This window comes from Peromyscus californicus, unplaced genomic scaffold (genome assembly GCF_007827085.1).
Source record: "Peromyscus californicus insignis strain IS unplaced genomic scaffold, ASM782708v3 Scaffold_20__1_contigs__length_68692818, whole genome shotgun sequence".
NCBI classification, from domain to species: Eukaryota; Metazoa; Chordata; class Mammalia; order Rodentia; family Cricetidae; genus Peromyscus; species Peromyscus californicus.
Window position 1 is genome coordinate 11,779,130 of NW_026294503.1, and position 16,268 is coordinate 11,795,397.

Genomic DNA, 16,268 nt, shown 5'->3' on the forward strand with positions numbered 1-16,268 from the left:
CACTTGAGTGTATGCTTGTTCCTGTTTCAGTTTTACTTAAATATTTGTTTTGGTATTATATAAATTTTAACTATGAGTTCACACCAACAAATAACAAATCCTTAGGTGTTCTGGAGAGAAAAATGAAAAGATTTTCACTATTGTTGTAAGAAAACTAACAGTATTTCTTAACAATGAATGGACATAGATGGGATTATGAAGACAAGAGCAGTCAATGGACTGCTTCAGTTGCTTGGAAGAGTCATCACATTCTTCTGTAACCCTCAGGTGGTCCTGAGCTTGTAACAGTTTAATCAGCTTGTTTTGTCATTCTATTGCTATTTATGAGAAAAGAATGACTAAACAAGAAAGCTATTAAGGCTTTATTTTGAAGAGCATTTATTGCACAAACAAACTTCTCTGATGAGATTTGAGAGCTGAACTAACAGTCCATGGGTAGAGAGATATAAATGTAGATAGTGGTCTGATACTATGTCCATTTAGCTGCATAATAATAGTAAGTTCACCCCTTAGGCCTTTGAGCTCCCCAAATGGGTTGTTAACCAGATTATGCTCCAGTAGACGGCCCCATACCCATGAATATACGGGCACAAATTGGTTTGGGTGGGTTATTTATAAAAATGGGTGGGGAAAAAAACATGAATTTGAGAGCAGGGGGTAGGAGTAGATCTGGATGAACAGGAGTTAGAGGGAGGTATGGGAGGTGAATAGGATCCAAAAACATTGTATGAAATTTCCAAAGAATTAATAAAAATGTTATATTAAAAAGAATTTGCTAGACTTTTAATGAAAGTATAAAGAACAGAAACTCCTTTTGATGCTTTATAGAGCATAAGATTTTGGACAGATGTATGGCCTTAAGGAATAGTGCCACATCTGTATCCTTACTTCGCTGTTTATTAGTTGGGTAATGTTGGATAAGTTGTCTGACTGCTTTCATTTCAGCATCAGTTTTCTCACCTATGAAACAAAAATAAAAATACCAATTCATGGGTTTAGTATGAAGGCTAAAGTTTATAATTAATATAGATGAAGTCTTACATTAGGTTTATTTGATTACAGCCATCATTAGCAATGATGGCCCTTGATTGGTATGGCTTAGACAGAGTATTAGGAGCATATTGTGTATAACCTATGCATCCAACTATAGTGTAGTCTGTTCAAACATCACTAGCTTAGATCTTGGGAGATCTTAGTTCTAGGTCTGATTCTGACAGTAAATAGATATTGTATTTGACTTTGGAAAAGCATTTAGATTATCTATCCTAAGGCTAAGGGCTACTGCTGTGGGATGGTCTGTATGTCAAATTGCTCTGATTGGTCAATAAATAAAACACTGATTGGCTAGTGGCCAGACAGGAAGTATAGGCAGGACTAACAGAGAGGAGAATTGAGAGAACAGGAAAGCGGAAGGAGACACTGCCAGCCGCCGCCATGACAAGTATCATGTGAAGACGCCGGTAAGCCATGAGCCACATGGCAAGGTATAGATTTTTTTTATTTTATTTATTTATTTATTTTTTATTTTTTTGGTTTTTCAAGACAGGGTTTCTCTGTGTAGCTTTGCGCCTTTAGAAATGGATTAATTTAAGATGTAAGAACTAGACAGCTAGAAGCCTGAGCCATTAGGCCAAACAGTTTAAATAATATAAGCGTCTGTGTGTTTATTTTATAAGTGGGCTGTTGGACTGCTGGGGCTTGATGGGACCCGGAGAAAAAACTCCAGCTACAGGCTACTAAAGTGTAAGGTTACTAAAGTTACTAAGGCTAAAGTCACTTCCAGCTACAAGACTGATCTAACAAAATTCTTGCATTTATTAGGGAGGCTTCTATCTTCTTTTTTATGGGTGATTTTTTTTTCTCCTGCTCAATTTTTTTTTAAGTACTAACAATTTTCTGCTTCACTGCAGGGAGGTAGATTAATTGGTGGCTGGGAAGATAACCCTTTTAAAGGAGAATTACAGATTGTTCTTCGAGGAAATCATTCTACCCCGGAGTGGGCTTTTCCGGAAGGACCAAATCAAGGGGCAAAGGTCTTAGGTATGTGTTGTCATATACTAAATGTCTCTTGTCTTTTTTCTTAGTCTACTTCAAAATACACAGCACTAAAGTATTTAGCTCATGATAGTATAGCAGTGCAATCTTTTATAGCCATTCATTTATACTAAACATACAAGGATCGGAGATTTAAAAATATTAAATAATGTCACATTACAATTTAGTAACTGACATATATATATATACTTCAAATAAAAACATAAGTTATTATTAAATTAAATTTAGTAAAGCTCTGTATATGCATATTATTTCTCTAGACTGGTCTCCTCATAATCTTTCCTTGATATGAAAGAGCAATAATACTTTTTATATTTTGTGGCTTCCCCCTAAAAGACCACTTCCCTACACATAATTCCATTTTCAGTATTCATAAACACTCTGAGGCTCAGTTGACTATGCTGTCAGTTACGCACTTACAACTGCAGATGAGCTTAATTTCCCCGAGGCATTGGTGGATTGTGCATAGTCCTATTTAAATCTAAAAGGCAAAGGTCTTACAAGAGTAATTAACAGCTGCCTTTATTAATACTATTGCATATTCATTTAGGAGACACATAAGAATATTACTACAATACTGAGGCAGGCAAACACAGTCTTAAAGATATTTGTTTTTCTATGTTTATTTTTCAAAAGTGAAATCAATTATTACAAAACAATATCAAAGAAAATACTATTAAAAGCCTATATCTTTCCAGCTCTAACCGTGAAGAAAACTTCTATTAGGTAACAACTTTGTATCTTTTCATTTTAATCAATTCCTCTTGTGCATATATTGTTTATTAATTATTGTGTTTTCCTTTTGTTGAAGCATGGTTAAAATAAATACATCATGATGCAACTTTTTGTTTCTTTGCCAATGTATTATGGATATATATATGGTCCAGATAATCAGTGCCAACAGACAAAACTCTCCTGTTTTTAGAATACTGTTACCCACTATTAACACAATTGAAACATACTTAATCATTTATATATCTTCATTAATTCCAATTTTTTTGTTTTCCAAAATAACATTGTGGTAAACCTTCTTGTTTCCTTTCATTCTGGGTTTACTGGTTCTAACTGGCAATGCTTTTTGCACAGCCAACCTCAATCAATTCATTCCATTCATTCTTAAATGTTTAATAGCTTGCTAAAATACATTAGTGAATAGTCTCATTCTATGCTAGCTCTTAACCCAGGAATGTGTGGGAAGTAGAAATGCTTCTCTCTTTCAGGAGTGTTTGGTGAGCTGGACCTGCATGGACGTCCACATTCCGTATATAAAACTAAACTGTCAGAAACTGCAGAGGCAGGCTCAAGAATCCTATCCCTGATGGATGCTGTGGATTGGCAGGTAGAAAACAAATTGTATGTTATAAGATGAATATCCCATCAGTCTACTTGGAATAGTTTCTTCTCTGTTTACTTCCTGTAATTAACAGTATGAGACGTGTATATCTTACAGTCTGCTTGCAAGGAATGGCCTGATAATAGTTAAAAATCATGATATCAAAAGTTCTTCAAACCATATCAAGGGCATCGTAGGTGCATTAGTTATAAAATAAAAATACATAAGCTGTTGGTTATAAATATTTGTAAATTGTAAATTCTTGCAAAAGAGACAGTAGAAGTATTTTAGATATATGTTACTGTTATCTCGGTTACCTTATCATTTGTAATTTTAATGTTATATGTTAAGCATTTGGAAAGAATACAAACTTAGAAACATGACTACATTCAAGTTATGTCTATAGTAAATGAGAGAATGGTAGTAACCTCATAATTTAAACTTTTTTACATATTATTTATTCATTGTGTGTGTTTCTGTGCAGGGTGGTTGAGGGTGGAGGACATGGCACATGTGTATTTGTGGGCATGGGGTTGTGTGTGTGTCATGGTATGTGTATAAAGGTCATACCCCAGAATTCTTTCAGGAATTAATAATAAAGTTAGAGATTTAAATGTATACTTTATTATTTCTGGTCATACCCTGATTGCTAATAAGACATAAATTTAGAATTGTTTAATGATTGTTAGAAACATAAACGTACTTTTAAAATTGCTCTTGCATTTGGCACTTGAATTTTTCTCAGGAGGGAGAAGATATTGTGATAACTACCACAAGCTATGATTTACACCAGACAGAGACTAGAAGGATTGTGAAAATTCTGCATGGGCACAAAATTCTTGTCCTCAATGATAGCCTTTCCTACACTCACCTTGGTAAGTGGCTGTTCTTTAATCAAATGCATATGTAATTAAAATGTCTGGAAATGTCCATATTTTAGTTATGTATCCTACAATTATAATTCTTTGATTAAACTTAACAAACATTTTGCCAGAGTAGTTGGCTTTGGCATCAGTGGATTCTGCTGTTTATGTCTTGGATTCCAATATCCTTGCTATATGTGTTTTTTATTCAATCATTTACTCACTCAGCAAATATTCAACAATGACATACTATGTAACATTCTGTACAGTAAGACCCTGTCTTTTTCTTTTCTAAGTTTCCAAGTAATTCTTCATATACCATGGAATTCTAAAAGCTTTTATCTTGAAGCTGGAGAAATGGCTTAGCAGTTAAGAGCACTGGCTGCTCTTGCAGAAGTCTGGGGTCCAACTCCCAGCACCCACACAGTGACGCATAACCATCTACAACTACAGTTCCAGGGGATCCAACACCCTCTTCTGGCCCTTGTGAGAAAAGCATGTGGTACTCAAACATACATGTAGGCAAAACACCCATACATATAAAATAAATAAAAACAAATAATATGTAAATTGTGTTTGATACACTATTGCATATTTATATAGAATTCTGGTTCATATGCAATATGTACATGAAAGTAGACCAGTCTCAATACTAGAATCTGGGAAAAATAGTATCAATTCCACTCAGGGTATAGGGCATAACAGGGTAGAACTCTGTTTCCTCATTGACTAAAATTAAAACAAATATTTCAAATAGCATTGCAATAATATTTTCCTATATAACTTGATATAATTGCAAACTGTCTTCAAAGATTTTTAAAAGTAACTCTTATTTAAAATAACCTTAAGCACTATCTACCTTTCAATTTTTTTCATTAGTGTGTATTCATTGTACATGGTACTGTGTTATATAAGGATATTTTTATACAAGTATATGATTACTTTAAGTCTATTCCTCCTGTACTATCTTACACTCCTTTTCTCACTATTCATAATAATTCAGTCCAAGAACAATTCTAGGTATTCCTCCACAGAAAAATAGATAAGGAAAAAATATGGTGCATATATATATGGTAAACTTCTCAACCATAAAGAAGAATCGAGTTATTTTGTTTTCAGGAACACCGATGCAACTGGAAACAGACACATTGAGCAAATTAAGTCAGTCTCAGAAAAAACAATGTTGGATTTTTTTTTCACATTTGTGCTTCATAGATTTTACAAAAATATAAAACTATCTGGAAAAAGAGAGGAAAACAATAACTCTATACTTTCTAATTTTAATAATTTTATTATATAAATAGAAGCTGTATCTTGGATGTATTAGTATATAAATAATAGCATCTTAATTTCAATTTACCATGTATCTCTGTTGAAACAGATTATCCAATCAATTTATACATTTGTGTCAACATTTGGCACGTTAGAAAGTTGTTTATCTTACGAATTATAAAGAAACTAATAAACAAATATTTCCTAGCATTGACAATGACCCATCTTTCTGTTGGCAGCTGAAAGACAGCAGATCCTTGAAACTGGCCAGAGCTACACATTAGCAGCTGATGTTGGGATACTGAGTAGGAACATCAAAATCGTTGGTGAAGATTACCCAGCTTGGTCCAAGGACTCTTTTGGTGCCAGGATCCTGGTTGGCTCATTCACTGGAAACATGATGACATTCAAAGGTTGGTAATATTTCAGTCAATTTTTTTAAGTGAAATATATAACATTATCTCTTGTGCTTATAATTCCTGCTTCTTCATAGGACCACACAGAGAAATAAAGCTTTAAACGTGATTATGTAGTCTGTGTTGCTCTCTGAGTAAATTTCCTAACATTATTAGCTATTTACCTCATCTTCATAGACAGTAAAATTATCAAACCAGGAATGGCATAAAGTGATAGCTAGATTGGCTTCTAAGCCAAATAAAAATTATTTCATAACATCTCTTATATTTGTTTTAAGGAACACTTCAAATCTACCAAACACAGAGAAAAAAATGTAGTAAATTCCAATGTCTCCATCACCTCTAGTGATCACTAACATACCAGTTTTAGCCAATCTAGTTTTATCTGACAGTATTTTAACTCTGTCATTCCCTCCTCATTTGTAATCTAGAAAATTTTTCTTGATAAGCTTCATTAAACCTCACAGCCTTGAAGAAGAGTTCCTACAAATGGAAATGCAGGGAAAATCATTGATTCTCATCTCATACTGACTATTGAATTGATTCTCCTGCATCCTTCAAAGATGGCTGTGTGTGTGTGTGTGTGTGTGCATGTGTGTGTGCGCATGCACAGATGCACGCTCATGTGTGTGCAGGCACAGATGCAGGCATGTGCATATGGAAGCCAGAGTTCAACATCAGGCACCTCCTTCAATTGTTCTCTTTATATTTTGAGACAAAGTCTCTGAACCTATAGTGAGACAGTTAGACTGGTGCACCCCAAGATCCTCCTGTCTCCTCCCCAGCACTTTAATTATCAAGACCCAATCACCATGCATGGCTTTTTTTTAAATTAACATTTCTCATTTATTTTACATACTGACTCCAGCTTTCCTTACCCCTCCTCCGATTCCCTTCCCCCACCTCCCTCTGTCCCACTCCCTAGTCCACACCTCTTCTACCTCTGATCAGAAAGGGGCAGGCCCCCAATGGGTGCCAACAAAGCATGGCATATCAAGTTAAAGTAGGACTAAGCTCCTCTCCTTGTATTAAAGCTGAGCAAAGCAACCCAGCATTAGGAGCAGGTTTCTAAAAGCCAGCCAAAGCATTAGGGACAGGCCCTGCTCCCACCGCCAGGAGTACAGCAAGTAGACCAAGCCACACGACCATCACATATACACCCAGGCTGGTCCCATGCAGGATCCCTAGCCATCGGTTCATAGACTGTGAACTTCCATGAGCAGGTCAATTGCTTCTGTGGGTTCCCCTGTGATGACCCTGACCCCCCTGGCTCTTAAATTCCTTCCTCCCTCTCCTCAGCAGGATTCCCCAGGCTCAGCCCAGTGCTTGGCTGTGGATTTCTGCATCTTTTTTATCCTGGACAAAGGCTCTCAGGTGACAATTGGAATAGTCACCAATCTGATCACTGGAGAGAGCTAGTTCAGGCTTCCTATCCACTATTGCTAGAAGTCTTAGCTGGGGTCATGCTTGTAGATTCGTGTGAGTGTCCCTTGCATTAGGTTTCTACCTGACCCTGAAATGCCACCCCCTATGGAGAAATCTTTTTCATTACTCTGCCCTCCACCCACCCTTCAACCCAATCCCTCATGTTCCCATTCCCACCTGCCCCCAGTCTACCCAGGAGATCTCTTCTATTTTCCCTTCCCAGGGAAATCCTTGAGTCCCCTTTGGGACCTCCTTGTTACCTAGTCTCTATGGGTCTGTGGATTGTAGTATGGTTATCCTTTACTTTACAGCTAATATCCACTTAGTGATATTAGAGTGAATACATACCATATTTGTCTTTCTGGGTTTTGGTTACCTTACTCAGGATGATTTTTTTCAATTCCAGCCATTTACCTGCAAATTTCACAATGTCATTGTTTTTAACAGCTAGGTAATACTCCACTGTGTAAATGTACCATATTTTCCTTATCCATTCTTCAGTTGAGGGGCATCAAGGTTGTTTCCAAGTTCTGGCTATTACAAATAATGCTGCTATGAACATAGTTGAGCAGGTATACTTGCGATATGATTGAGCTTCCTTTGGATATATGCTCGAGTGGTATATGTGGGTCTTGAGGTAGATTGATTCCCAATTTTCTAAGAAACCACCATATTGATTTCCAAAGTGACTATACAAGTTTACACTACCACCAGCAGTGGAAGAGTGTTCCCCTTACTCCACATCCTCTCCAGCATAAGCTGCCATTGGTGCTTTTGATTTTAGTCATTCTGACTGATGTAAGATGGAATCTAAGAGTCATTTTGAATTGCATTTTCCTGATAGCTAAGAATGCTACACATTTCTTTAAGTATTGCTTGGCCATTTGAGATTCTTCTGTTGAGAAATCTCTATTTAGATATGTACCCCATTTTTAATTGGATTATTTGATATTTTGATGTCTAGTTTCTTAAGTTCTTTATATATTATGGAAATCAGCTCTCTGTCAGATGTGGGGTTGGTGAAGATCATTTCCCATTCTATAGGTTGTCATTTTGTCTTATTTACAGTGTCCTTTGCCTTAGAGAAGGTTTTTAGTATCATGAGGTCCTATTTATGAATTATTGATCTCAGTGTCTGTGCTACTACTGGTGTTCTATTCAGGAAGTTGTCTCCTGTGCCAATGCATTCAAGGCTACTTCCCGCTTTCTCTTCTATCAGGATCAGTGTAATTGAATTTATGTTGAGGTATTTGATCCACTTTGCCTTGAGTTTTATGCAGTGCGATGATATGTATCTATTTGCATTCTTCTACATGTTAACATGCAGTTAGGACAGCACCAATTGTTAAAGATGCTCTCTTTTTTCCATTGTATAATTTTGGCTTTTTTTGTTTTTTCAAAAATCAGGTGTTCATAGGTATGTGAATTTATATCAGCATCTTTGATTCAGTTCCATTGATCCACCTGTTTGTTTTTATGCAAATACCATGCTTTTTTTTTTATTACTGTAGCTCTGTAGTAGAGCCTGAATTCAGGGATGGTGGTACCTCTGGAAGTTCCTTCTGGATTGTTTTGGCTATTCTGGGTTTTTTGTTTTTCCATATGAGGTCGAATATTGTTCTTTCAGTGTCTGTAAAGAATTTTTTTTAGAATTTTGATGGGAAGTGCATTGAATAGGTAGATTGCTTTTGGTAAGATGGCCATTTCTACTGTGTTAATCCTTTGATTCATGAGAATGGGAGATCTTTCCATCTTCTGATATTTTCTCCAACTTTTTTCCTCAAAGACTTGAAGTTCTTGTCATACAGGGTTTTCACTTGTTAGGTTAGAGTTACCCTAAGATATTATATGTTATTTGTGGCCATTCTGAAAAGTATTGTTTCCCTGATTTTTTCTAAGCTTGTTCATCATTTGTGTATAGGAGGGTTACTGTTTTTTTGTTTTTTTTTTTTTTTAGTTAATCTTGTACCCAGCCACATCACTGAAGGTGTTTATAAGCTGTAGGAGTTCCTTGGTAGAATTTTTTAGGGTCATATATGTATACTATCATATCATATGCAAATAGCAATACTTTGACTTCTTCTTTTCCCATTTGTGTCTGCTTGATCTCCTTTGGTTGTTTTACTGCTCTAGTTAGACCTTAAATACTATTTTGACTAGATATGGAGAGAGCAGACAGTCTTGTCTCATTCCTGATTTTAGTGGAATTGCTTTGAGTTTCTCTCCATTTAATTTGATGTTGGCTGTCAGTCTACTGTATATTGCTTCTATTATGTTTAGGTATGTTTCTTGCATCCCTGGTGTCTCCAAGACCTTTATCATGAAGGAATGTTGGATTCTGTCAAAGGCTTTTTCAGCATTAGTGAGATGATCATGTGTTTTTTTTTCTTTCAGTTTGTTTATATGGTGGATTACATTGATAGATTTTCCAATGTATCCAATGCTGGGATGAAGCCTACTTGATTATGGTGAATGATCTTTATGATACATTCTTGGATTTGGTTTGCCAGTGTTTTGTTGAGTATTAGTGTTCATGAGGAAAATTGGTCTGTGAGTCTTTTTTGTTGAGTATGTGGTTTGGGTATCAGGATGACTGTGGCCTCATAAAAAGAATTTGGCAACGTTACTTCTGTTTCTATTGTGTGGAATAATTTGAAGATTATTGGTATTGGCTTTTCTTTGAAAGTCTGGTAGAATTCTGCACTGAAACCACCTGGCCCTGGGCTTTTTTTTTTTTTTTTTTTTTTTGGTTGGGAGACTTTTAATGACTGCTTCTATTTCCTTAGGGGTTATAGGTCTATTTAAGTTGTTTATCTGATCTTGATTTAATTTTGATATATGGTACCTATCCAGAAAATTGTCCATTTCTTTTAAATTATCAAATTTTGTGGAGTAGAGGATTTTAAAGTATGACCTAATGATTCTTCAGATTTCCTTAGTGTCTGTTCTTATGCCCACGTTTTTGCTTCTGATTTTGTTTATTTGGATGTTCTCTGTGTGTGTGTCTTTTGGTTAGTTTGGATAAGGGTTTGTCTATCTTGTTGATTTTCTCAAAGAACCAACTCTTTGTTTCATTGATTCTTTGTATTGTTCTCTTTGTTTCTATTTTATTGATTTCAACCTTCAGTTTGATTATTTCCTGACCTCTACTCCTCCTAGGTGAGTTTGCTTCATTTTGTTCTAGAAGTTTCAAGTATGCTGTTATGTCACTAGTGTGAGATTTCTCCGAATTCTTTATGCAGGCACTTAGTGCTATGTACTAAGCTTAGCACTGCTTTCATGGTGTCCCACAAATTTGGGTAAGTTGTACGTTCATTTTCATTGAATTCTAGAGAGTCTTTAATTTCTTTATTTCTTCCTTGACTTGTTTGTAATTCATTTGAGAGTTGTTCCGTTTCCATGAGTTTGCAGGTTTTCTGTAATTTTTGTTGTTGTTGAAATCCAACTTTAACTCATGGTGATCCGATAAGATACAGGGGATTATTCCAATTTTTTTTATCTGTTGAGATTTGCTTTGTGACTAAGTATGTGGTCAGTTTTAGAGGAGATTTCATGGGGTGCTGAGAAGAAGGTATATTCTTTTGTGTTTGGGTGAAATGTTCTGTAGATGTCTGTTAGGTCCATCTGAGTCATAACATCTATTAGTTTCCTTATTTCTCTGTTTAGTTTCTGTCTGGAAGACCTGTCCATTGGTGTGTGTAGGGTGTTGAAGTCTCCCACTATTAATGTATGGGGTTTGATGGGTGATTTAAGCTTCAGTAATGCTTCTTTTACAAAATATGGGTTCCTTTGTATTTGGGGCATAGATGTTCAGAATTGAGACTTCATTTTGATGAATTTTTCCTTTGATGAATATGAAATTTCCTTTTTCATCACTTTTGATTAATTTTAGTTTAAAGTCTATTTTGTGAGATATTAAGATAGCTACACCAGCTTGCCTCTTAGGTCCATTTGATTGGAAAATCTTTTTCCAACCCTTTACTTTGAGGTAATACCTGCCTATGATGTTGAGGTGTATTTCTTGTATGCAGCAGAAGGATGGATCCTGTTTTTGTATCCATTCGGTTAGCCTGTGTCTTTTTATTGACTATTGAGTCCACTGCTATTAAGAGATATTAATGACCAGTGATTGTTAATTCCTGTTATTTTTTGTTGTTATTGGTGGTAGTGGTAGTGTGTGTGTGTGTGTGTGTGTGTGTGTGTGTGTCTGTCTGTCTGTCTGTCTGTCTGTCTGTCTATGTGTGTTTCCCTTCTTTGGTTTTTGCTGTGGGATGTTCTGTATGGCAAATGTGTTGCCGATTAGTCAATAAATAAAACACTGATTGGTCATTGGCTAGGCAGGAAGTGTAGGCGGGACAAGGAGGAGAATAAAGCTGGGAAATGGAAAGCTGAGTCAGAGAGACACTGCCAGCCGCCACGATGACAAACAGCATGTGAAGATGCCGGTAAGCCACGAGCCATGTGGCAAGGTATAGATTAATGGAAATGGATTAATTTAAGCTGTAAGAACAGTTAGCAAGAAGCCTGCCACAGCCATACAGTTTGTAACCAGTATAAGTCTCTGTGTTTACGTGGTCGGGTCTGAGTGGCTGTGGGACTGGCAGGTAAGAGAGATTTATCCTGACTGTGGGCCAGGCAGGAAAACTCCAGCTACAGGTTTTTGTTGGTGTGAGATTATCTATTGCCTGTGTTTTTGTGGGTGCAGCTAACTTCCTTGGGCTGGAGTTTTTCTTCTGGTACTTTCTGCTGGCTGGGTTTGTGGATAGGTATTGTTTAAAGTTTGTTTTGTCATGAAATATCTTTTATTCTCCATCTATGGTGATTCAAAGCCTTGCATCCATGGTCTCTTAGTGTCTGCATGACATCTGTTCAGGCTCTTCTGGCTTTTAGTGTCTCCAATAAGAAGTCAGGTGTATTTCTGATAGGTCTGCCTTTATGTGTTACTTGGCCTTTTTCCTTTGCAGCTTTTAATATTTTTTCTTTATTCTGTATGTTTAGTGTTTAAATTATTATGTGTGGAGGGGACTTTTTTATTTTTTGATCTAGTCTATTTGGTGTTCTATAAGCTTCTTGTATCTTTATAGGCATGTTCTTCTCTAGGTTGGAAAAGTTTTCTCCTATGATTTTGTTAAATATAATCTCTGAGCCCTAGAGCTGAAATTCTTCTCCTTCTTATATCTCTATTATTCTTAGGTTTGGTCTTTTCATGATGTCACAGATTTCCTGGATGTTTTGTGTTTGGAGTCTTTTAGATTTAACAGTTTCTTTGACTGGTGAATCTATTTCCTCTATTGTGTCTTTAACACATGAGATTCTCTTCCATCTCTTATATTCTATTGGTGATGCTTGCACCTGTAATTCCTGTTTGCTTACCCAAGTTTTCCATTTCCAGAATTTACTCAATTTGTGTTTTCTTTATTGCTTCTATTTCCCTTTTTAGGTCTTGAATATTTCCTTCACTTGTTTGATTGTTTTTTTTTTAATTATTTAAATTTTTTTCATTTTACATACCAACCACTGTTCCCCTTCCCTCCCCTTCTCCTGTTTCTTCCCCCACCTCTTCCCACCCCACCCCCATTCACTCCTTATAGGTGGTAAGGCCTCCCTTGGATAGTCAACACCAGCTGGCATACCAAGGATTGGTTGTTTTTATTTTTTCTTTTTTTGATTTCTTGGATTTCTTTAAGCAATTTACTGATTTCTTCCAATTTTTTGTTTGTCTTTTCCTTGATTTCTTTAAGGGAATGTTTCACTTCCTCTTTAAAGGCCTTATCATTTTTCATAAATTTATTTTTAAGATCCTTTTCTTGTGCTTCAGCTGCATTGGAATGTACGAGTCTTGCTGTCATAGTTTTCCTGGGTTCTGGTAGTTCCATATTGCTCTTTCTGTTATCGAATGTGTTCTTACACTGGTGTTTAGGCATCTGGATTTGGGGTGATATAGGTGTAGGTGTTGATTCTTGTGTTTTTTCATTGTTGGAAGGGTGTTTTGTTTTTTTATTTTCTATTTCCTCTCTTGTCTTCTGGCCTAGGTGGTCAAGGGTTCTGGTGACTGGCAAGTCTTCAAGTCTAGTAGGGTGTCTTTGCTGAAGTTTGAGGAGTCTTGGGTGCCTAGGTCCAACCTAGCCTCTTGTTAAAGCTGAAGTCTTCTTCCAGAGTTGGGCCCAGTGGAGGATGTGGTGTTCCTTTGACTGGTGTGGGCTGTACCTGGGCCTGTGGAGCCTGCTGGAGTTTCAGGGAATGGGAAGGGCTGGCCACAAGGACGATGATGAGGTTAGTGGGGTTGGGTGGTGAAGTGGGTCGTGGGGGAACAGATCCAGTGAGTGGCAGCAGTCCAGCTAGCCAGAGGGTCACTTACCTACTCACTGGCTGGTGTGGACTGCCCATGCATGGCTTTTTATGTCATCCTTAGGGGATAGAAATCAGGACTTCATGCTTCTGTGCCAAGAATTTCACTAACTGAGTCATCCCCACAACCTAAAAAGAATTTTGTTTTGTTATTTGCTGTGGATATCGTTCTGTATAAATAAAAAACTGATTGTCCAGTGGCCAGGCAGGAAGTATAGGTGGGACAAGGAGAGAGGAGAATTCTGGGAAGTAGAAGGCTGAGTGGGGGAGACACTGCCAGCCACCACCACGACAAGCAGCATATGAAGATGCCGGTAAGCCACGAGCCACGTGGCAAGGTATAGATTTATAGAAATGAGTTAATTTAAGAGTAAGAGCTAGACAATGGTAGGCCTGAGCTAATGGCTGAGCAGTTTAAATAATATAAGAGTCTGTGTGTTTTTTTTTTTTATAAGTGAGCTCCAGGACTGGCGGGACTTGGCGGGAGCTAGAAAGAAATTCTCCAGCTACAGTTATTAGTAGATATACAAGCCATGTATTGGTTCTCAACCTGTGTGTCATGATCCCTTTGGAGTTCACATATCAGATAATTACATTAGGATTCATAACAGTAGCAAAATTACAGTCATGAAGTAGCAATGGAATAATTTTATGGTTGGGGTCACCACAACACAAGGAACTGTACTAAAGGAATGCAGCATTAGGAAGGTTGAGGACCACTAAGTCTAATCCACCATGATTGCTTGTTGTATTGATATGTCAGTGTTCCACCATTTATCTTAGTAACCTTTCCATGTTGATGGCTACATCATTTACAAAGGAGTTAATATTTTTGAGTCTTCGTTTTCCAATAGAGCCAACACTTCTTATAGTTTTTTCTGGAATTAAGAACCAGTCATTTCTGTAGATAACCCTGGTTATATAACCCTGGTGACAGAGGAACCCAATGCATCCAGTTGGTTTCAGGGACTTCCTGAAGCTTCAGAACCTGGCACAGAGTAATCTCCTGTAGATTATTACCACTCTTATTATTGATCTACAATATTATCTTTTGTCACCTAGTGGTACTATGACAAACTGACCAGCAGATGATTGGCAATACATATTCTGAAAGAGCCTCTGAAATAGAATTCTCTTAATAAAATCTCTTGATAGCAACAAGATTGAAACATCAGGTAAATTATATCCATGCCTTATGTGTGCTTTCTTAGCAAAGCAATATTACCATCAAGTAGAATAAAATTGGTCCTTTAGATATGATTATAAATAAATAATACATAAATAAAAATTTGCAATGGTTTGTGATATTCTAAAGGGTCACTATATATTTTAGATGCATGTTAAATGTATATAATTTAAATTTTATGATTTTATGGGGAAAGAGGGAAAATTAAAAATAAAACAATGGGGAAAAGATTGAGAATAATTATTTCATTCAGAGTAAAGGAACAAAGAAAAATAAAGTTTCCATGAAAAACTTGAGTAGTTTTATATAGCTTTTCAGTATTTTTTGTTTTATTCATTTTAGGAAATTTTCTTTTACTCTTTACTCCCTTAGGAAGTGCAAGAATAAGCAATGTGGAATTTTATCACAGTGGTCAAGAAGGCTTCAGGGATAGCACAGATCCAAGATATGCTGTGACATTTCTTAACCTGGGACAGGTTTGTGCTTTGATTTTTGTATGTGTTTAAAATAAGATATGTTTTTCCATAAAAAGTCTTTATTGTAAGAAACCCACAAGTAAAACACATTGCACAGCGTCATTAACATAGTCACTTAAGCCAGCACTTGCACAGTCCCAACCAAAGTCTCTATATTTCACTATTAACTGGATTTTTATGCACTTAACTGTAAAAATTACAAAACCCATGACAGAGTTAAAGTAGCGAAACAATTAGCTTTAGAACCTCTTTCTTAACTCAGATATCCTTTGCTTGTATTGTTTAACCTAGGACAGATTTCTAGTTAGTTTTTATATATGTTCAAATTAAAATATGTGCATTTTTGAATTTTACTTGACTAAATAGCTGTGTCTTCAGATAGATAAATATATCTTCTAATATAAGGAAACTCCCTTGGCCGTGCTACCCATCAATGTGTATACACATAGTAACATTTGCTTCAATCATTAGCTGCTTATTTAAGGTCAATAAGGCAATAGGAAAAGTCATAAAATTGAATGATGTGCATGTTGTAGCCACTTGCATGAAGGTCAGTGAAAGCTGTGGGAGTCGACTCTCTCCTCCACTTCGTAGGTCCTGGGATGGAACTCAGGTTGTCAGCTCAGTGGAAAGCATTTTTTTCCTGCTGGAACATGTCACAGGTCCAGCTTATTTTTTAGTAACAAAGAATAACTTTCTGTTAAACGAAGTGAGAATTGCTTAAGTTTCTTGAAAGATAAGCAGAATTAAAAATCTGCATCTATGTCTCTAGGCAAAAGGGGAGAATAATTGTTCTAAGAAGACTGGAAAGTTAAGAGAAATGGGAAAGAGCATATTTCTTAAGAGAAATAAAACTAATATTTCTGTGCTTACTGTTGAAAACTCTTGAACCTG

General features: G+C 36.4%; 1 protein-coding gene and 1 long non-coding RNA gene across 3 annotated transcripts in view; one reads left to right on the top strand and one right to left on the bottom strand.

Annotated features, from left to right (window-relative positions):
• The window catches only part of Pkhd1l1 (PKHD1 like 1), a 156,537-nt gene that overhangs the window by 100,259 nt on the left and 40,010 nt on the right, over positions 1 to 16,268 (top strand). The window contains exons 56-60 of the mRNA XM_052747754.1: positions 1,911 to 2,040; positions 3,276 to 3,394; positions 4,134 to 4,263; positions 5,763 to 5,936; positions 15,271 to 15,374. Of these exons, the coding sequence (XP_052603714.1) occupies positions 1,911 to 2,040; positions 3,276 to 3,394; positions 4,134 to 4,263; positions 5,763 to 5,936; positions 15,271 to 15,374 (657 nt within the window). The remainder of the gene's footprint in view (positions 1 to 1,910; positions 2,041 to 3,275; positions 3,395 to 4,133; positions 4,264 to 5,762; positions 5,937 to 15,270; positions 15,375 to 16,268) is intronic.
• Positions 1 to 16,268, bottom strand: part of LOC128116484 (uncharacterized) — a 126,893-nt gene that overhangs the window by 49,520 nt on the left and 61,105 nt on the right. The window lies entirely within an intron of this gene.